This window comes from Mesoplodon densirostris, chromosome 14, assembly GCF_025265405.1.
Source record: "Mesoplodon densirostris isolate mMesDen1 chromosome 14, mMesDen1 primary haplotype, whole genome shotgun sequence".
In the NCBI taxonomy this organism is placed as follows: domain Eukaryota; kingdom Metazoa; phylum Chordata; class Mammalia; order Artiodactyla; family Ziphiidae; genus Mesoplodon; species Mesoplodon densirostris.
The window spans coordinates 77,764,383-77,788,295 of record NC_082674.1 but is presented as its reverse complement, the minus strand read 5'-3'; the positions used below and the strand labels follow the sequence as shown (position 1 = coordinate 77,788,295).

Below are 23,913 nucleotides of genomic sequence, written 5' to 3'. Positions count from 1 at the left end.
TAGTGGAGGTGTCCAATTTTCTCCAAGAATATCCTTAAATAGTAACCTCAAATTAAAACCTCAAATTTAAACATGATTCCCAATGTTAAAAATTGATGTAATTTATTCATACTGTTTTGATGCCAAATACGTAAAGAAAGGTGTGAACACATCCATATCCCCAAGTATTTTAGTTTTGATCTTGAAAGTTGGCAGAGATCCATCTAATTTCAGACAGCTGTAGGAGCCCCCCTGCTCACCCCCTGTGTGTTATCTCTCTTGCTCTCAGGGTGCAGACCGCCGAAGGAGGGGTCATCTCATTGGCACAATGTGGTCTGGCCACAGGACACAGGTCATGGGTCAGCTGCACATTTCTCATTTACTGAGCTTTCAGTTTCACCAACACAGGCCCATATCTCTAAGAACTTAAAACCTAAAGGCATTGTCAGGTAATGAAATCAGTTTGACTACAACTTTACTTACATAGAAAACGTATGGACCTTGCCTGTTGGGGAAAGTAACAGCACATCTTTGGAAACACAGTTTCTTTTTTCTCATTGTGTGGCTTCAGTGTTGGTCAGGGCAACTGGATATCTGTTTTCACTTATCAAAAAGACCTTAATATCTCCAACTCTGTAAGAATTCACAACCCCATAATTTGTAACTGCAATTAAGAATATAGGTAATCCCCTGGCGGTCCAGTGGTTGGGACTCCGCACTTTCACTGCCGAGGGCCTGGGTTCAATCCCTGGTTGGGGAACTAAGATCCTGCAAGCCATGCAGCACAGCCAAAAAAGAAAAAAGAGTATGGCCCATTTCAAAATTACTAAGGGGGAGACTGGTTCAAGATGGCAGACTAGAAATAGGTGCACTTACTCCCTCTTGCAAGAGCACCAGAATCACAACTAACTGCTGAACAATCATCGACAGGAAGACACTGGAAGTCACCAAAAAAGACACCCCACATCCAAAGACAAAGAAGAAGCCATAATGAGATGGTAGCAGGGGCGCAATCACAATAAAATCAAATCCCATAACCGCTGGGTGAGTGACTCACAAACTGGAGAACGCTTATAGCACAGAAGTCCACCCACTGGAGTGAAGGTTCTGAGCCCCACATCAGGCTTCCCAACATGGGGGTCCGGCAACAGAGGGGGAATTCCTAGAGAATCAGACTTTGAAGGCCAGTGGGATTTGACTGCAGGACTTCGACAGGACTGGGTGAAACAGAGACTCCGCTCTTGGAGGGCACACAAAAGTGCACATCAGGACCCAGGGGGAAGGAGCAGTGACCCCATAGAAGACTCAAGCAGACCTACCTGCTAGTGTTGGAGGGTCTCCTGCAGAGGCGGAGGGTGGCTGTGGCTCACCATGGGGACAAGGACACTGGCAGCAGAAGTTCTGGGAAGTATTCCTTGGTATGAGCCCTCCCAGAGTCCACCATTAGCCCCACCAAAGAGCCTGTAGCCTCCAGTGCTGGGTCACCTCAGGCCAAACAACCAACAGGGAGGGAACTCAGCCCCACCCATCAGCAGTCAAGCGGATTAAAGTTTTACTGAGCTCTGCCCACCAGAGCTGTAACACCTAGCTATATCCACCACCAGTCCCTCCCATCAGGAAGCTTGCACAAGCCTCTTTGATAGCCTCACCCACCAGAGGGCAGACAGCAAAAGCAAGAAGAACTACAATCCTGCAGCCTGTGGAAGGAAAACCACATTCACAGAAAGATAGACAAAATGAAAAGGCAGAGGACTATGTACCAGATGAAGGAATAAGATAAAACCCCAGAAAAACAACTAAATGAAGTAGAGATAGGAAACCTTCCAGAAAAAGAATTCAAAATAATGATAGTGAAGATGATCCGGGACCTTGGAAAAAGGATGGAGGCAAAACTCGAGAAGATGCAAGAAATGTTTAACAAAGACATAGAAGAATTAAAGAACAAACACCTAGAAGAATTAAAGAACAAACAAACAGAGATGAATAGTACAATAACTGAAATGAAAAATACACTAGAAGGAATCAGTAGCAGAATAACTGAGGCAGAAGAACGGATAAGTGACCTGGAAGACAGAATGGCAGAATTCACTGCTGCAGAACAGAATAAAGAAAAAAGAATGAAAAGAAATGAAGACAGCCTAAGAGACCTCTGGGACAACATTAAATAAACCAACATTCACATTATAGGGGTCCCAGAAGGAGAAGAGACAGAAAAAATATTTGAAGAGATTATAGTTGAAAACTTCCTTAACACAGGAAAGGAAACAGCCACCCAAGTCTAGGAAGCACAGAGAGTCCCAGGCAGGACAAACCCAAACAGAAACAAAATGAGACACACAGTAATCAAACTGACAAAAATTAAAGACAAAGAAAAAATATTAAAAGTAACAAGGGAAAAAGGACAAATAACATACAAGGGAACTCCCATAATGTTAACAGCTGATTTCTCAGCAGAAACTCTACAAGCCAGAAGGGAGTGGCACGATATATTTCAAGTGATGAAAGGGAAGAACCTACAACCAAGATTACTCTACCAGGCAAGGATGTCATTCAGATTTGACAGAGAAATCAAAGCTTTACAGACAAGCAAAAGCTAAGAGAATTCAGCACCACCAAACCAGCTCTACAACAAATGCTAAAGGAACTTCTCTAAGTGGGAAACACAAGAGAAGAAAAGGACCTACAAAAAGCAAACCCAAAACAATTAAGAAAATAGTAATAGGAACATACATATCGATAATTACCTTAAATGTGAATGGATTAAATACTCCAACAAAACATACAGGCTTGTTGAATGGATACAAAAACAAGACCCACATATATGCTGTCTACACAAGACCCACTTCAGACCTAGGCACACATACAGACTGAAAGTGAGGGGATGACGAAAGATATTCCATGCAAATGGAAATCAAAGGAAAGCTGGAGTAGCAATACTCATATCAAATAAAATAGACTTTAAAATAAAGAATGTTACAAGAGACAAGGAAGTGGTTTCCCTGGTGGTGCAGTGGTTAAGAATCTGCCTGCCAATGCAGGGGACACAGGTTCGAGCCCTGGTCCAGGAAGATCCCACAAGCCACGGAGCAACAAAGCCCGTGCGCCACAACTACTGAGCCTGCACTCTACAGCCCGTGAGCCACAACTACTGAAGCCCGCACACCCAGAGTCTATGCTCCGCAACAAGAGAAGCCAGTGCAATGAGAAGCCTGTGCACCACAACAAAGAGTAGCCCCTGCTCGCCACAACTAGAGAAAGCCTGCGCACTGCAATGAAGACCCAATGCAGCCAAAAATAAAATAAATAAATTAAAAAAATTAAAAGACAAGGAAGGACACTACATAAAGATCAAGGGATCAATCCTATAATATGTAACAATTATAAATATATATGTACCCAACATAGGAGCACCTCAATACATAAGGCAAATGCCAACAGCTATAAAAGAGAAATCAACAGTAACACAATAATAGTGGGGGACTTTAACACCTCATTTACACCAATGGACAGATCATCTAGACAGAAAATTAGTAAGGAAACACAAGCTTTAAATGACACAGTAGACCAGAGAGATTTAACTGATATTTATAGGACATTCCAAAAACAGCAGATTACACTTTCTTCTCAAGTGCACATGGAACATTCTCTAGGATAGATCACACCCTGGGCCACAAATCAAGCCTAGGTAAATGTAAGAAAATTGAAATCACATCAAGCATCTTTTCTGACCACAATGCTATGAGATTAGAAATCAATTACAGGGGAAAAAAATGTAAAAAACAAACACATGGAGGCTAAACAATATGTTACTAACTAACCAAGAGATCACTGAAGAAATCAAGAAATGACCACGATGATCCAAAACCTATGGGATGCAGCAAAAGCAGTTCTAACAGGGAAGTTTATAGCAATACAAGCCTACCTCAAGAAACAAGAAAAATCTCAAATAAACAATCTAACCTTACACCTAAAGGAATTAGAGGAAGAAGAACAAACAAAACCCAAAGTTAGTAGAAGGTAAGAAATCATAAAGATCAGAGGAGAAATAAATGAAATAGAAACAAAGAAAACAATAGCAAAGATCAATAAAACTAAAAGCTGATTCTTTGAGGAGATAAACAAAATTGAAAAACCTTTTGCCAGACTCATCACGAAAAAGAGGGAGAAGACTCAAGTCAATAAAATTAGAAATGAAAAAGGAGAAGTTACAACAGACACCGCAGAAATACAAAGCATCCTAAAAGACTACTACAAGCAACACTCTGCCAATAAAATGGACAACCTGGAAGAAATGGACAAATTCTTAGAAAGGTATAACTTTCCAAGACTGAACCAGGAAGAAATAGAACATATGAACAGACCAATCACAAGTAATTAAATTGAAACTGTGATTAAAAATCTCCCAACAAACAAAAGTCCAGGACCAGATGGCTTCACAGGTAAATTCTACCAAACATTCAGAGAAGAGCTAACACACATTCTTCTCAAGCTCTTCCAAAAAGTTTCAGAGGAAGGAACACTCCCAAACTCATTCTACAAGGCCACCATCACCCTGATACCAAAAGCAGACAAAGATACCACAAAAAAAAAGAAAATTACAGACCAATAACACTGATGAATATAGACGCAAAAATCCTCAACCAAATACTAGCAAACAGAATCCAACAACACATTAAAAGGATCATACACCATGATCAAGTGGGATTTATCCTAGGGATTCAAGGATTCTTCAATATACACAAAGCAATCAATGTGATAAACCATACTAACAAATTGAAGAATAAAAACCGTATGATCATCTCAACAGATGCAGAAAAAGCTTTTGACAAAATTCAATACCCATTTATGATAAAAACTCTCCAGAAAGTGGGCATCAAGGGAACCTACCTCAACATAATAAAGGCCATATACAACAAACCCACAGCAAACATCATTCTCAATGGTGAAAAACTGAAAGCATTTCCTCTAAGATCAAGACAAGGATGTCCACTCTCGCCACTATTGTTCAATATAGTTTTGGAAGTCCTAGCCATGGCAATCACAGAAGAAAAAGAAATAAAAGGAATACAAATTGGAAAAGAAGGAGTAAACCTGTCACTGTTTGCAGATGACACGATACTATACATAGATGATCCTAAAGATGCCACCAGAAAACTACTAGAGCTAATGAATGAATTAGGTAAAGTTGCAGGATACAAAATTAATGCACAGAATTCTCTTGCATTCCTCTACACTAACAACAAAAGATCAGAAAGAGAAATTAAGGAAACAATCTCCTTCACCATTGCAACAAAAAGAATAAAATACCTAGGAATAAACCTACCTAAGGAGGTAAAAGACCTGTACTCAGGAAACTATAAGACACTGATGAAAGAAATCAGAGATGACACAAACAGATGGAGAGATATACCATGTTCTTGGATTGGAAGAATCAATATTGTGAAGATGACTATACTACCCAAAGCAATCTACAGATTCAATGCAATCCCTATTAAATTACCAATGGCATTTTTTACAGAACTAGAACAAAAGATCTTAAAATTTGTATGGAGACACAAAAGACCCCAAATAGCCAAAGCGATCTTGAGAGAAAAAAACAGAGCTGGAGTAATCAGACTCCCTGACTGCAGACTATACTACAAAGCTATAGTAATCAAGACACTATGGTACTGGCACAAAAACATAAATATAGATCAATGGAACAGGATAAAAAGCCCAGAGATAAATCCACACACCTCTGGTCAACTAATCTATGACAAAGGAGGCAAGAATACACAATGGAGAAAAGACAGTCTCTTCAATAAGTGATGCTGGGAAAACTGGACAGCTACATGTAAAAGAATGAAATTAGAACACTCCCTAACACCATACACACAAAAAAACTCAAAGTAGATTAAAGACCTAAATGTAAGACCGGACACTACAAAACTCTTAGAGGAAAACATAGGAAGATCACTCTTTGACATAAGTCACAGCAAGATCTCTTTTGACCCACCTCCCAGAGTAATGGAAATAAAAACAAAAATAAACAAATGGGACCTAATGAAACTTAAAAGCTGTTGCACAGCAAAGGAAACTATAAACAAGACGAAAAGATAACCCTCAGAATGGGAGAAAATATTTGCAAACGAATCAAGGGACAAAGGATTAATCTCCAAAATATAACAGCTCATGCAGCTCAATGTTAAAAAAAGAAACAACCCAATCTAAAAATGCGCAGAAGAGCTAAATAGACATTTCTCCAAAGAAGACATACAGATGGCCAAGAGGCACATGAAAAGCTGCTCAACATCACTAATTATTAGAGAAATGCAAATCAAAACTACAATGAGGTATCACCTCACACTGCTTGGAATGGGCATCTTCAGAAAATCTACAAAGAGTAAATGCTGGAGAGGGTGTGGAGGAAAGGGTGTGAGGTTAAAAGTGACCTCTTGCACTGTTGGTGGGAATGTAAATTGATACAGCCACTATGGAGAACAGTATGGAGGTTCCTTAAAAAACTAAAAATAGAATTACCATATGACCCAGCAATTCCCCTACTGGGCATATACCCAGAGACAACCATAATTCAAAAAGACACATGCACCCCAATGTTCACTGCAGCACTATTTACAATAGCCAGGTCATGGAAGCAACCTAAATGACCATCGACAGACGAATGGATAAAGAAGATGTGGTACATATATACAATGGAATATTACTCAGCCATAAAAAGGAACGAAATTGGGTCCACTGTAGAGATGTGGTTGGACCTAGAGAGTGTCATACAGAGTGAAGTAAGTCAGAAAGAGAAAAACAAATATCGTATATTAACACATATATGTGGAATCAAGAAAAATGGTACAGATGTACCGGTTTGCAGGGCAGAAATAGAGACGCAGATGTAGAGAACAAACGTATGGACACCGAGGGGGGGAAAGCGGGGGTGGTGCTGGTGGTGTGATGAATTGGGAGATTGGGATTGACATTTACACTAATATGTATAAAATAGATACTTAATAAGAATCTGCTGTATTAAAAAAATAAAATAAAATCCAAAAATAAATAAATAAATCAAATTACTTAGGCTAAAAAAAAAAAAAGAAGAAGAAGAATATGGCCCATTTTATTACCTAAAAGAAAAGTAACCTTCAATAGGGAAAGAGCTACCCAATGCGACAACAAACTTGTTCAAAAGGGCTTCAAATGCACAATCATCAGTGTAAAACCCTCACATCTTACTCTTGAAACCTGTCCTGTTTTCACTTCTTTCTGCTAAGAGGCCGTGCTGTGGAATTTGAACAAGAGACACTGTACTGTGAAGAAAGCCAAGGGCATCTGAAGAAGAGTAGTGGGGTTCTGAAAAGCATTGGCTTTGGAGTCAGTCAGACCTGGGTTCTTATTTCAGTGCTGCAATTCTAAGCTGTGTGACTCTGGGTAGGTTACTCAATGTTTCTGAGTTTCAGTTTCCTCAAATGAAAATTGAGAAAATAGTATCTTTCTCACAGCGTTTTTGTAAGGGTTAAACGAGGCCTTTTATGTAAAACGCTTGGCACAGGGTCTGTAAGTAATCAACACTGTAAGTAGCTGATGATGGTTATTATTATTCCTACATTCCTATAGCACCTGTAAGGTGCTGTATTTTGATCTTGTTTCCCCATAACTGTAAGGCTCTAGGATAGAACTGACCAAGTAGTATCTTTCAAGTCTTGGTGCACTAGAGAAAATAATCAAGGCTGTCTAGTTCCCAAACCAAGAATTTTATTTGACCCATTCATGGAGTTGCTCTTCACTGTAGCTTTCTCTTCCAGGCAAAAGGTACCATCCTTGATGGATCCTTGGGTTTCAGAAATGTTTCAGACCCCTGTCTGGCCTGTCTCACAAGAACCTCACCTGCTCTTTTTACCTTAAAATGACACTAGCTCGCATGCTCTGCCCTCCTGTGACAGTGAAAATGAGGAAAGGGAAGAGGCAGTGGGCACATCTACCTTCCAGGCATGCAGCTTGCTAGCAGGCAGGGGTCTGGGCCCAAGGAAGGAAGCCTTGAGTGCACTGTGGCTTCCCTGTGTCTTTAAAGAAACTGGTTCTACATGTCATGTCTCTTGGCCCATCATCATCAGCTATGAAACTTCCTTCTGATCAAAGATCTCCACCCTTTCCAAACACAGTTAAACCAGCATTAGAGCCCCAATCCCAAAACAATGAGCTCTACAAGAATGACACGTATAAAAATGAGTCTCTGTCTAAGGTTCGGGCAAATCTCGGTCAAAGGTAAACAGATTTATTTATTGCAGAACACTGGAGAACCTTGAACTTGCCAGTATACACTGTGAGTCTTCCAGAAGGGGGTATAATACGCAGTATTTTATAAACTTATCTGCTTACTGAATTCTCACAGGTCTACTGACACTTTATGGGAATGGGACAAGAAATACCAGTCCACACTCATCAAAAGACTGTACCATTCAGAGAGAGAAATTCTTCTGCTGGTTTAGATGTCGGTCAGGTCCATACATCAAGTTCATAGTGCTATAAATGCCTACAAAGCAAGTTTAACGTCCTGTGTTCAGGTGGTACAAAGATGAGCAAGGCACAGCTCCAATTTCAAGGAGAACAGATTTTACTGGATCCTGACCTTTGTATTTTAAGCTTTGATTTGGAAGGCAAGGGATAGCAAGAAAAAGAGAGCAAAAACACTGATGACTTCATCAAGATACAGTAAATGTCCGTACAGTAAATACCAGGAGTTTCTTAGTCTGAAAGTGACACAATAGTTGTAGGATACTGAAGGTACAAATTTTGAACACTAAATTTCCAGCAAACTGTAATAACCCACCCAAAGACGACTTCAAGAATATTCTGAAATTCCATACAAAAAAACCTTCCCTTATTAGAGTAATAAATAAGAATATCTTCCAAAAATATCCAATTTCATCACCTTACATAAAGAAGATGTAGTCTTAGTAACAGTTTTCTTTCTTTTTAAAAAACATTTATTTTATTTTTATTTATTTGGCTGCACTGGGTCTTAGTTGCTGTGTGCGGGATCTAGTTCCCTGACCAGGGATCAAACCCAGGCCCCCTGCATTGGGAGCGCTGAGTCTGCACTGCTGGACCACCAGGGAAGTCCCTAGTAACAGTTTTAAAATGAAAATGAAAGGACGATTTCGAGAGGAAGTTGTGTCTAACTCTTGCCCTTCGGCAAAGAAGGGAGTTTAGGGAACCGAAGTGCTGGGTACAGAGGTCATTTCAAGCTTCACTTGGGAAGGGGGTTTTAGGCCCCTCCCGGGCTGAGCTTCTCTCCAAGTGTTCTTATTTGTCTCCAGCTGCAGTTGGTGAGCTGGGAGCTTAGCTGCCTCAGAGAATGTTACCCAAAGTAAAGTGAGCCACTAAGTCTTCTGTTGTCACGAGACTGTCGTGATGCACAGAGGACACATGAGTACAATGCCAATGACCTTCCTGCTGGGATGAGCTAGCGTCTCCAAGGAGGTGATGACTGGAGAGGTCACAGCCCTAACTGTGGCGGTATTGTCCTCACTACAGAGGGGAGCATTCTGAACAACGGGCAGAGGGAATGCAAGGCTGGGTGTTAATGGCACTTGTGTGTTACGCTCCTTGGCCACGTCATGTCCTTTGTAAGTAAGGCTTTCATCACTCCTGTCCTTCAGCACGCCTCTGCTGCAGGGGTCCCCCCTGAAGAAGTATCTTTCACCCACACCAGGGGAGAAGGAGAAAGGATAACCTGCAGCTCTTTAAAGAAACTGGTTTGTTCCTACATCACTCAAGTGTCTGCTGAGAATCACTATCTTCCGCCAACCAAAGTTCCTACTGAATCAGAAAGCAATCACTGGACCCTTATGTATCTCTACTAAGAATGTAGTATTGTAAGCAGGCGCCATCCTCTAACAGAGGCCTTTGATTCCCCTGACTCGACAGTGTGCAAATGTGATCAAAGGCCCCTTGCACAAATGCTCTGAGACAAAAGACCAGGAGGTGAGAGACTTCTTATCTCATAGCTGCAACTCTCTTAAGCAGGGTTTTGACTGGTACAAATAGCATCCTTTTATCATCTACTATGAGGCAGAACAAACCATGGATTTCTAAGCTCTCTTCCTTTTCCATCACTACTGCTTCCGACAGTCTGCTTCCTGATAGGTAAACTGAGGCAGGAAAAGAAAAAAAAATTCAAATTGTTCTTTTGGAAGACAGCAGTTTTGGTAAAAGCTGGGTGATACGAGGTTAAAAGTGACCAACACAAAGCCTGGACATCATGGGTCAGTGCAGCTGTTCACCCCTTTCCTCTCTCGTGCCAAGAAATTGTAACTTTCCTGAGATTCTCCCTACAGATGCCATGAGGATGCTGAAGTCTGACCTATCACCAGGGTTAGATCCATGAGGACTGTGACAACACAAAAGAAGCATGCTTTCCGCAATGGCGGTAAAGAAGAGACAGTCGTTGAGGATAGAGCCAGCGCGTCTGCTCTTCTACAGATCCTCTGTGTCATGAAAAGTCAGTGTCACTTCAACCCTCTTCCTTTCTCAAGTGGGAAAGGGGCCTGTCTGGGAGCTGCCCACCTAACCACAGTCAGCTGTCCCCCTCACCACTTCTGTCTTGGGTCCGATGTTCCCATCATCTTTAGACCTCTCGGCAACCAAAATCAGATGGCCCTGGGCTTGACTGGAGTCACATCTAACAAAGCTGTGCTATACAGTACGTCCTACAGGGCTGTGCCAATCCACCTGCTGGCCTGCTCGACCCTCTCCTTCGGGGTCTAGTTTCTGTTGCCATCCACTATGAGGCTGGGGGTCTTCCCTGACAATCATCTTCTGGAATTTCCAAGAGGTTATGAATTGCAGGACTGCTAAGCCCAGTAACCCCTCTCAGTAGTTCACACTGCCTTCCTCAAAGAGCCTAAGTTTCCTGAAGGCAAGAATCAGAGGACAACAGAGGATGAGCTCTATTCACATTGACTAATGAAATAAATGAATGGATGACGAGTGAGTGAGGAAAGCCCCAAAGATTTCTTGGAATTTTGTAACTTTTCAGGCACTTCTAATTTTTACTACATTGTTTATCTCCCACTGAAAGGTGCCTTGCCTAACCCAATAATATCAGGCCTTTTCACGACAAAAGGAAAGCTCCTAAAGCAGTATTAAATCAGCAAATCCAAGAAGACAAGTGCACTCTGTTGAAGTTCAGACTTACAGACGTCTCTGCATTCTGCCACACGTGAGAGATCCGGTAGCCCACCAGTTCCCCATCCTGCCGCTTAATTGGAGGCTTGATCCATTTGACATCCACCTTGTTGCTAGACTCATTCAGAAACATAGTGACATTCAGAGGCGCTACTGACGGGGCTACAAAAGAGAAAGGAGAGAAGGATGAGGAAGTATGAAGAAAGGCACATAGAGGGTCATTCTCTTCTTGGTTTCTGTACATTTGGTGTTTTAATTTTCTATGAAAAGCACTCAAATGAGACTGAAATAATAGTGGACTTTCATACCTTTCTATGAAGATTTATTAAGATATTATATGTAAGTGCTTAGCACAGTGTCTAGTTCATTGTAGGCACTCAGAAAATGTTAGTTCTTCTCATTTTCCAACGCTTCCTTCATGATAAAATCTCTTCGATGTCACATTTAAAAAAAAAATAGTGGACTTTCACCTTCTTTTCAATCGAGGACCATTAAGATATCATGAGTTTAACAAAGTAAGCTTTGTGTCTAAGATTCCAAACAAAATGATCCCTGCATTTCCTCAAGATGTTTAGGGTCAGGCTGGTAAGCAAAGCAGTCCGAGCAAGAAATAGGAAATGCAGAAATAGGTTTTGTCTTGTTGCGTATAATCTTTGCTCTTTTTAGGCTCTGTGAGCTCTGAAATATATTTTTGGGTTACTTTAGTGTGTTTGACAAGACAGCTTGATATTTCTATCAAACAAATGACTTTCATAGTGCAACAATCTTTGTAAGAACCACTCAAATAAAATTCTCTTAAAAAGGCCACACACACACACACACACACACACACACACACACACACACACACACAAAGTAAGCGCTATGGACCTAGAGATGATCATACTAAGTGAAGTCAGACAGAGAAAGACAAATATAATATGATATCACTTATACGTGGAATCTTAAAAAATGATACAAATGAACTTATTTATAAAACAGAAACCGACTCACAGACAGAAAACAGACATATGGTTACCAAAGGGGAAAGGAGCGGGGAGGGATAAATTAAGAGTTTGGGATTAACAGATACAACCTACTATATGTAATATAGATAAACAACAAGGACCTACTGTATAGCACAAGGGAACTATATTCAATATCTTGTAATAAACTATAATGGAAAAGAATCTGAAGAAGAATATATAACTGAATCACTTTGCTGTACACCTGGAACTAACACAACATTGTAAATCAACTCTACTTCAATAAAAGTTTTTTTTAAAAAGTAAGCCCTTTCCAAACTAAAACAACAAGAAGTGGAAGAGAGGGAAGGAGGTAGGTAGAGCTCACGGACTCCTCTTGGGGAAGCAAAACACACACAACTCCAAGAGGATTCTCCAGTAGACACCTGTGCAGCAATAGGTCAAGAAGGCCAGCTGGGGATCAGTTCTATGTCATTTGAGCTGTACAAGGCAGGGAACACTGCTGATCTCAGAAGGAAGCCATGTTTTAAAGTCCAGAGCCAGGTTACTAATGATCTGAACAGAGCTAATCAGTGAATAAATTTAAATATGTATGTGTATGTGTGCATGTGTGTGTGTGTGTGTGTGTGTGTAAGACACCTCATGAATGAAGATCAGAGGGTCAAATACTATTTGCTGGGTTAGGTGACAAACTGTAGAATTTAGCACTGGTTTTCACTCTCTGGTTTATAGTAAATTCTACACAAGCCACATAACCACTTTATGTCAAAATGTCTATATACAAGGATAATAAAAGTTAACGCACTTTTAGAAAAAGTATGTATATGGGTAAAGTGTACAAAATAATTTGGGAAACAAGTCAAGATCACAACTACATTTTTTTGAGAGGGAAGAACTTGACTGTAGCTATTAAAACTGAAAAAAATATGCCTCTTGACCAATATTTTCCTTCCATGAATTTAATCTAGAAAAATTCTCCTGTAGGTAGTGTTATATTCATTGAAGCATAATAGTGACAGAAAGGAATAAATGTAATGTTCAGTCAGTAATTACGATATAATAAATTCTGATAATTTTCCAATGGAATACTCACTACCCCACACTGAAAAGAATCTGCAAGACCATGTAAATTGATATGAAAGAATATCTAATGGTGGGGGGGGTGAATAAAACTGCCAAAAAGTACGTATCAATGATCCATTTTAGAAATTAAAAAATAAGTATTTTACACATAGGAAGAGTAAATATGCAATAATATACACCAAACTGTTGTTGTGTTTGTATTTAGGGGAGATTAAATTGTATATTTCTGATATATCTGAAAGGGAAACAAAAGGGCACTATAACCTCTTTGTCTCTGCTGATTCCAGGAGCAGTAATAATGAAGTTAGAGCAAATTTCAGCTTAGGAAATATATAGCTAAAGCTGTACCTATAAAACGAGTCACACAGTAGAATTTACAGGGAAACATGGCTGACCCAACATGTCTTTATGTCTACTCCCTCCTAAAACCCCTCTATGATGACAATAAGAAATCTGAAACAGTATAAACTCACAGGGTACAGAGGAGTCAACAGTGGAAGAGAAATGCCAACATACATAGGAAAGCTGAAAAGCAGAGTAAGAAGGTGTAATTAACACAGTAAACTGATTCTCCCCAAAGAACCACAGAGAGGCTCAGAAGCAGAGGGCCAAGGGACCAGAGTGGGGACTAAAACTGGAAGATTGAAAGTCTGATCAGGAAGTAGCCCTCGAGATCCTTCTAACCTATTCCCACACACAGCTGGCAGGTATCCCTCAAAGTCCCACAGGAGACAGGATGCTTTCTTCTCTGAACTGAAAAGCTACTGGACTTGGGGCACCAGTAGAATGGAGGCACGATGAGGGGCCGACAACTAGGGAAATAAGTGGAAGTTCATACACTGACTGAGGGGGACTCCACCTCTGGCTCCTCCCCACCTGATCTTAGTGCATCAGCAGCTGTGTTCATATCCCTGAGGCAGCAAACAGGAGACTCATTTCTAGAGGAAGTAAGTGGCTCCAGGGGAAAGAAAGCCAGTATTGACACTTGGGGGTATCCAAACTAAAACACTTAGGTCGCTGCCCAATCACCTGACGGTGAAGCCTACAAGCCCCACCCACACTCACAGAGCTTCCCATCAATCGCTGGTTCTTCACTCTTCAATAGGAGAGACAGTGGAAGATGAGAAGAGGCTGGGGAGGCCTTCTTCATGAATGTCAGGGACCAGAACAAAACACCGGACAGAGCACGCAGAGGAGGCAGAGACAATGTAGGGAACTAGAGAAAACTAAAACACAAACAAACAACACCAATCATTAACATACCCGAAGACAAGAAAAGGCTCTCATAATTGAGAACTGGAAAAAACTGTCAATGAAAAATAAAATTATTCTTATATACTGCATTGCCAATGTCAATGAAGTATTCAACAGAAGAATTAGAAGATAAATCAAGTAAATCTCCAGAAGAAAAGTAGAATAAAAATTTTTAAAAGGAGGCCAATTTGAGGTAAAAAAAAAAATGGAGGAAGCAATTAAAGAGTTTCAACAAATGTCTAATACAGTTAGCTGGAAAGAAAAATAGAAGAACATTTTTAAAGGAAAAAATGTATAAGAAAAAGTCTCAAAACCAAAGCATTTGCATTCCTAGATGGAATGCCTATGATGATGAATGAAACAAATCCCACATCACAGCTCATGACAGCACCATGATTAAAGAGAAAAGATATTAAAAAAATATTAAAACTAAAAAACAGTTCACCTAGAAAACTCAAGTTATCAAAATTCTCTATAATGACACATGAAGCTAAAAACCAATGCAGAAATACTTTTAAAATTTTGAGGGAAAATCATTTCCAACCTAAAATTCTCTATTAGGAAAAATTACCAATCCAGTATGACAAACAGACATGCAAGGTCCCATAGTTTTTATTTATATATATATTCTCTCTAGAGCTAACTGAGAATGTGCTCCATGAGAATGAGAGACAGTAAACCAAGAAAGACAAACGCCCAGGAGATGGCAAAGGAGTCACTAGGAGGACTCTGGAGGAAGACAGGAAAAGAACCACGTGAAAAAATTAAAGATAAGAGTGGCTGGGCGTCACTCAGGGTCAGGAATAGTGCCTGTTCCCATCAATCAGCCTGGAAAATCTAATGATTCAAGGAGCACTGGGTAGAGTACACATAACGGTTTTGTCTCAATAGTGGGTAATAGTTGACCCTAGATGAAGCACTGCTCTGGTCCAGCCTAACAAATACTAAAAGCAATGTCCAAAAGGATCAGTCTTTTCCCATTAGCTTAACTGTGACCCCAAACAAAGCTCAATATTTATAAGAATACAAAAATATCTAGCACTCAAGAAAGTAAAATTCACAATGTCAGGAATCCAACCAAAGATTACCAGACATGTAGAAAAATTGGAAAGTACTCTCCACAATAGGAATATAAATGAATCAATCAAAATCACTCCAGAAATAAGACTGATGTTAGAATTAGCAGACAAGGACATTAGAACAGTTATTATAACTTATTCCATATGGTCTAAAAGTTAAGTAGAGACAGGAAAGATACAAAAAAAGACAAAATTACAATGTGAGAGTTGAAATATACACTAGATAGAATTAATGGCAGATTAGATACTGCACAAGAAATGATTAGTGAATTTGAAGACACAGTAATAGAAACTACCCAAAATAAAACACAAGGAGAAAAGCAGGGAAAAAAGTAATAGCATCAGTGATAACTTCAAGAGATATGATACATGGGTAACTGGAGTCCTCAAAGGAGCGGAGAGGTGGGAACAGAAAAAAATATTTGAAGAAGCAATGGCCAACATTTTCCAAATGTGATGCAAACTATAGACACGCAGACCTCAGAAGTTCAGTGAACCCCAAGCCCAAGGGATATAAAGAAAATTACACCAAGGCACATCATCATTAAATTGCTCAAAATCAAATACAAAAGGAAAACCGGAGACATAAGACACATTATACACAGAGGAATAAATTAAGAATTACCACAGATCTGTTATCAGAAACAATGCAAGCAAGAAGACAGTGGAGTAACCTAGAACTCTATACCTAATAAAAGTATCTTACCACATGAAGGCCAAAGAAACCCCTCAAAGGTAAAATAAAGATTTCTTTCAGACATACAGAAGCTGAATTTCTCACCAAGATTCATACTACAAGAAGTAATGAAGAATCCTTTAGGAAGAAGGAAAATAATACCACATGGAAATATGTACAGATTTACACCAAAAAAATGAATAACATTAGCAATGGTAACTACCATTTGGGTAAATACCAACTGGGTAAATATAGGTTTTTTATAATTATATAAATCACTCTCAAAAATTATGACTCTTTGAACAAAAATAAGAACAATCTAGTGTGGGCTTATAACATATGTAAAAGTAAAATGAGTGACAACGGTAGCATAAATATCTGGAGAAGAAAAACGAACGTATACTATGTTAAGGTTCCTATACTATACCTGAAGTGGTATAACATCACTTGAAGGTATATAGTAATAAGTTAAACCTGTATACTATAAACCCTAAAGCAACCCTTCAAAGAACAGAAAAAAAGAGTTATGGCTAGTAAGTCAAAAAGGAGATAAAATGGAATAAAAACATTCAATTAACCCAAAAGAAGGGGAACAAATTACAGACAGAACAAATAGAAGACAGATGTAAATCTACCCATATGAATGATATCATTACACTTTAATGGATTAAATACCCTAATTTAAAGGCAAGGATTGCGAAGTAAAGTACTGCCTACATGAAATACCCACTGAATATAGAGATACAAGTAAGTTAAAATTAAGTATGAATAAAAGATACACCATGTAATCAAAAGAAAGAGTAAAATGGCTATATTAATATCGATAAAATAGATTTCACAGAATATATTACCAAAGATAAAGAAAATAATTTCATAATGATAAAGTGGCCAATTTATTAGGAGAGCATAGTAATATTACACAGTGATGCACAAAATAACAGAACTTCAAAATATGTGAACTGCTAGAACTACAAATAGAAATAGATAAGTTCACAGTTATAACTACAGGTTTCAATGCATCCGGATAAATAACTGATAGAAAAAGGAGGCATAAAATCAATAAGAATACAATTTGATAAACACTGTCAACTAACTTGACCAAGTTGACATTTATAGAACACTCCATCTAATAAGAGCAGAATACACATTCTCAAGTACACATGGAACATTTATCAAGATAGACCATGTTCTGGGCTGTAAAACTGAGTCTTGATACATTTCAAAGGATTCAAGTGATATGAATTATGTTCTTTGGCCCCAACAGAATGAAATTAGAAATCACTAATACAAATATTTGGAGACGACATTAGACACCTAAATAACTAATGGGTTAAGGAAGAAATCAAAACAGAAACCAGAAAGTTTTTTGAACTGAATGAAAATGAAACACCATATAAAAATTGTTCTCAGAGGTTTTTCTTCCTCATTTAAGATATTTTACAATCTTGGCACTAGTTTCATTTGTGCAAGGATTCAGCCCTAACAATTTATGACCTAGACCTGTCCCACCGTCTGTATTAAAATTGGAGCACTGATTATGTAAGGCTGGAGTTAAGGGCAGGAAAGAGGTTCTGAGTAATCCAGAGCTCTAAATAGGGAAATAAGGGAAACTGGACAATTCAAATCTAACATAACTACAATATTCACTCCAATATTCATAGAAAAAATACAAACTCTTGGAAATCAAAAGCAGCACACAGAAATGAAAGTTTACAGATGTAAATAAAATTTGCTATAAGAAAATAATGTCCAGACAATAGTATCTGCTTCATATGATTGCTATGAGGAGCTAATGAAATAATGCATGTGAAGTACCTGAGATGGTCTCTGCCATGTAGTAGGTGCTTATTGAACATTAGCCACTTTCACATTTATTAGTTTTCTTTTTTTTTTTCCTTGCGGTACGCGGGCCTCCCACTGCTGTGGCCTCTCCCGTCGCGGAGCTCAGGCTCCGGACGCGCAGGCTCAGCGGCCATGGCTCACGGGCCCAGCCGCTCCGCGGCACGTGGGATCTTCCCGGCCCGGGGCACAAACCCGCGTCCCCTGCATCGGCAGGCAGACTCTCAACCACTGCGCCACCAGGGAAGCCCTATTAGTTTTCTTAAGTTTGATGCTATGAGTAATAACTTTCATATATTTATATTTTAATTAAAATAATATATGCTATAAAGAGTGTGCTACTGGGCTTCCCTGGTGGCGCAGTGGTTGGGAGTCCGCCTGCTGATGCAGGGGATGCGGGTTCGTGCCCCGGTCCGGGAAGATCCCACATGCCGCGGAGCGGCTGGGCCCGTGAGCCATGGCCGCTGAGCCTGCGCGTCCGGAGCCTGTGCTCTGCGACGGGAGAGGCCACGACAGTGAGAGGCCCGCGTACCGCCAAAAAAAAAAAAAAAAAAAAGAGTGGACTACTATTAATATCTTCCTATGTAAAAGAAAATATTCCCTATACATAGTAAGTATAAGGTTCGTCACTAAACCCTTTTCAATTATAGAAGGAAACATCTTTCCCATTTTCATTGGTCACCTCCATAAAATTATCCTCCAGAGACAAAGGCCACACAAAGAAAAAGTTAAACTCTGAATCAGGCCACTGGGAAGGATTTGTTTCATCACATGCCATCAGGCACAATATGCATTCTGAACCCCAGGAATTACCTCTTTCGGTTGTGCTGGCCAGAATCCAAGGGCTCACTGCAGACCAGCCAACTTCATTCATGCAGGACACACCAATGCTATAATTCGCCAGAGCCTGCAGCTGTTCGATTTGATACAGATGTGGTGAAGCAGAGGTGTTAAAAATCATGACTGAGCCATGACTCAGTGGCTCAACTTCCTCGACCTAAATGAAGAGTAAAATTGTGGACCAGGCGTTAGTAAGGGGGTAGGAATGTCAGACTTGGGGCATTCATGCATTCAGTGTACATGGCCCTTCCTCTACACTGAGGGGAAGTACCTGCTTCCTTTCGGGGCACACCTTAAATTTCCCACCAGGATCACTGTGTATTACTCATGCTACTCACTTGTGCAACAATTGAGGACCTGATGGAAAATGCCTAAAATAAGTGTTCTCACTCCGGCAGGTAACAGAGCAAATAATCGTCATCATAACATTATAATTATTCTACATTATAATATAACTTATAATAAAAGTAGCTTTTCCTCAGAATCACTTCCCTTCTTGATCATTTTTTTCAGCTGTTTCACAGAATATGCAATAAAGACAAGGGACATCGTATGTGGGGCAAACCCTGAAATATTTACTGTCTGACCCTTTAGAGAAGATATTTCCCAAATCCTACTTTAGAAGACGAGATACTTAATTTTTTTTTTTAAATCTGTATTTCTTTTCATTATGTCTCCTGAGGAATTCTGCTCTTGCCCTGAGGCTAATTTTAGCATGTCCTTTATTCTTACCCCCCAGTTCCCACTCCCATATAGATTCAACTCCAAAAGCAAACACAGAGAGTGTAGATTTTATGGCATTTTTTGGTGGGGAGATATAGGAAAGGGTCATTTGCACCTCACCCAACAAGCTTTTCTCCAAATCTTTAAAAAACCCATCAGCTCTTTCCCCTGAGTCCTTGTACCTCAACTTTCTCTCCATAAACTCCACCAGTCTCTCCACATCCCTCTCCAGATGTCTTCTGTATGCACAGGCAAGAGAGAGGGATTCCCAGCAAAATTCAGTCCCAGGCTAAACTTCCAGCTTTTCCCTTAAGGAAACCTCTTATCTGGGAACGGGGATCATGCAGAGTTTTCTCTCACTGTATGTTTTTCACAACTTCTAAAATATGTTGTACATATAACATCAGAAAGACAAAAATAGTATTGGACAAAACAGAAGCCACCAAAAACAATTTGGGGAAAAAAATCTTAAACCCACAAAATAAATTTCTGATAATAATGGGCTTGCAATTATGGGGTGTGGAAACACAATGCTGTTATTTCAGGATATGTATGTTTGCAATTTAGGTCAAGGGGCCACACAGATCAACATTTTGGAATTCCAAATCCCCTAGTGGATACCATGAGGGTGGCCCTGGGACTGAGTCTCACCTCTGACTCAGACCCGCAGACTCTGCGGGGTGACAAGAGGGTACGAGTTGGCCTGAGGAGCCACCAGAGGAGAAACCAGGAGCTGTGTGCTTATCTCGGTGGTGGCTGTAGGCAGAAATCACTCTTTGTTTCTTCACTTGAGAGTCTGCACCTACTTCCTGGTGACCAAGCGCTGGAACTAAGGTGGAGGAAACCTTGGCTCCCCACCCCTGCCCCATTTCCGGAACAACGCGCTGGACCATTTCCAGGCACAGGGACACTCTTGGAGGGCATGTTCCTAGAAGAAGACGGGTTTCTCTAACAGTGCTCAGTGGGTTCTGGGGGAAAGGAGGGCATGAAACGGCAAGACATACGTGGGAGAGTTAAAAATAGAAACGGAGTCCATAGCCCAAAAATGGGTGAAGAAAGGAACTGATGCCAAGACCAAGGGAAGTGAGAGGGTGTGTCCTGCTAGTGGGTGGATGTGAATCTTATCCAAAACATTCATTTGTTACCAAGTCAGAGTTTAAAACTGTAACAAACTTGGAATCTGCTACAAAATGATACTTGGTCCCTTCAGAAATGGGAATACATTGTTAATCCACAGAATGTGAAAATATATAATTTGTGGAGCTGGTTTTGATCAACCTCACTAGGACTGCCAGAGAAAATAAAGGACCCGTTTATATTTAAAGTTCAGATAGACCACCAATAATTATGGGTATAGGTATGACACAAAATCAGCAGTGTAATTAACTTGTAAAGTAACTGGATTCTTATTTGCTAAATCCAGTCATCCGAGGAGAGATGGAAAGGATAATGCGTGAAGGAAGCCTGAGCTAGCTTGTGGGGCAAAGACAGGAAAACCACGTCCTGCACAACAGGATCCAAGGTAGGCAAGAGGGGCTGCAATTTGGCAGTCTCAGGATGATCTGTCACGCCCTGGCCACCCAAAGCCAAGGCAAATGGAGTGCAAGTGAAGCTTGTGTGATCATCCTCCACCTGTAGGGGTGACCTGGTGTTTTCAGACCACTCAACCACCCTACTCTACCTCCCCTCTACCTCACGTCTACCCTGAGACACACTCTTCTTCAAGTGGGGGCAGTACTCTTCCTCAGTCTCCCTGAAGGTAACACCCTCCTATGGGAAGGAGTCTCATGTCCTCTTGGACTCTTCAAACAGTTCAGTAACTGGAAACAATTTTTAAAAAGGCTGGTCCACACAGGGAATATAGCCAATATTTTATAATAACTATAAATGGAGCAAAATCTCTAAAAATTTTGAATCACTATGTTGTGCACCTAAAACTATACCCCATTTTTTCTTAAAAAAAGGGCTGGTCCATGCTTTATTTGTGTCCATATGTAGGTTCAGTTATGTCCATATACAGGGAAACAGGCCCTGGTTGTTCCCAAAACAACAGAGTCCTGAAATATATGAAGCAAAAAAACTGATAGAACTGAAGGGAGAAATACACAATTCAAAAATAATAGTTGAGGGCTTCCCTGGTGGCGCAGTGGTTGAGAGTCCGCCTGCCGATGCAGGGGACACGGGTTCGTGCCCCGGTCTGGGAAGATCCCACATGCCGCAGAGCAGCTGGGCCTGTGAGCCATGGCTGCTGAGCCTGCGTGTCCGGAGCCTGTGCTCCGCAACGGGAGAAGCCACAACAGTGAGAGGCCCGCGTACCGCAAAAAAAAAAAAAAAAATAGTTGAGACCTCAATTTCCTAATTTCAATGATAGATAAAACCATGAGGCAGAAGTTTAACAAGGAAACAGAATAAGTGAACAGGACTATAAACCACCTAGACCTAAGAGACATATAAACATTCCACCCAACCACAGCTGAATACACCTTCTCCTCAACTGCACATGGAACATTCTCCAGGATAGAACATATGCAAGGCCATACAACAAGACTTAATAAATTTAAAAGGATGAGGACTTCCAGGGTGGTCCAGTGGTTAAGACTCCACACTTCCACTGCAGGGGGCATGGGTTCAATCCCTGGTCAGGTAAGTTCTGCATGCTGCACAGCATGGCCAAAAGAAAAAAAAAAAAAGATGGAAGTCATACTAAGTATATCCTCTAAACACAACCAACAAAGGAAGAAAACTTAAGAAATTCACAACTAAGTGAAAATTAAATGACACACTCCTAAATAACCAATAGAACAAAGAAGAAATCACAAGAAAAATGATCAAAAACTTGATTATGAATGGAAAACCCCCCCAAGTACCAAATCTTATGGTATACAGCCAATGCAGTGCTTACAGGGAAATGTATAGTATAATTGCCTATATTAAAAAAGAAGAAATTTCAAATCAATTACCTAAACTTTCACTATAAGAAACAAAAAGGGGGAAAAAATTAAGCTAATTAAGCTAAAAAAAGTAAACAGAAGAAAGGAAATAAAGATTAGGGCAGAAATGAATGAAACAGAATTTTAAAAAATAGAAAAAATTAATGAAACCAAAAGTTGGTTCTTCAAAAAAATCAATAAAACTGACCAACCTTTAGTCAGACTGACCAAGAAAAATAAGAGACAACTCAAATTATTAAAATCAGGAATGAAAGAGGGGACATTACTTCTAACCTCAAAGAAAAAAAAAGCTTCTAATGGAACATTATGAACAACTGTATACCAACAAATCAGATAACCTAAAAGAAACGCACACATTCCTAGAAACACATAAATTACCAAAACTGACTCGCGAAGAAATAGAAAATCTGTATAGATCTATAACAAGTAAAAAGATTAGCTGGTATTACTCAAAAAACTTTCCACAAACAAAGGCCTAGGAACAGATGGCTTTGCTGGTGATTTCTACTAAATATTGAAGACAATTTCACATCAACGTTTCTCAAATTCTTCCAAGAAACAGAAGTGGGAACACTTCCCAACTCTTTCTATAAGGCCAGTATCACCCTGATATCAAAACCAGAAAAAGCTAACACAAGAAAACTACAGGCCAATATCTCTTATGAATACAGTCCCAATTACATAATGGTGATGACTGCAGAACTCTGACTATACTAAAAACCACTGAATCGTACACTTTAAATGGGTGAATATTATGTTATGTAAAATATATTTCAAAAAAGCTGTTCAAAAAAAAAGGATATCCCTGGTGAGACTTTGTAGACACAAGGAGAATTCCTAACACTTACCAGTACTTGGGAGGTTTGCAAATAATGTTGGACAAGATTAAGCAAGGCTGTGGGTAGCAGGGTGAGGGTGGAGGCTATTTTGGGGATGATATGTTTTTACTCTTCTGAGAAGGAACAGCTGTTACACAAGGGTGGGAGGCAATAAGAGCAGAGAAACGAGTTCCACTTGGTATTAAAAACATCTAGTTGTCAACACATAAAATTCTATGAAAGTCACTTCTCTCAGCTGAGTTGGCATGACTGGCCCATGTCAGGTTAATATGTTTTTACCTAATAAGACCAGACATTTATAAAACTAAGAATCATCCCTGACCTTACTGTATGATCAAGTACAGGCAGAACGCATTCATGTTTTCAGCGGATAATCCACGTGTGTTCAACTACCGGCTCCCATCTGCAACGTCTTCCTGAGACACGGAGGAACAGGTGGTCCTGAGCATTGCTTTGGGCATCAGAGTTTCCTGGGCTTGAATTCCGGTTTTGCCACTCACAGGCTCT

General features: G+C 40.0%; 1 protein-coding gene across 1 annotated transcript in view; it reads right to left on the bottom strand.

The window, feature by feature from the left end:
- Positions 1 to 23,913, bottom strand: part of MERTK (MER proto-oncogene, tyrosine kinase) — a 108,911-nt gene that overhangs the window by 35,839 nt on the left and 49,159 nt on the right. The window contains exons 7-8 of the mRNA XM_060117144.1: positions 18,867 to 19,050; positions 11,168 to 11,319 (exon numbers count right to left, since the gene is read on the bottom strand). Coding sequence (XP_059973127.1) covers positions 11,168 to 11,319; positions 18,867 to 19,050 — 336 coding nt within the window. The remainder of the gene's footprint in view (positions 1 to 11,167; positions 11,320 to 18,866; positions 19,051 to 23,913) is intronic.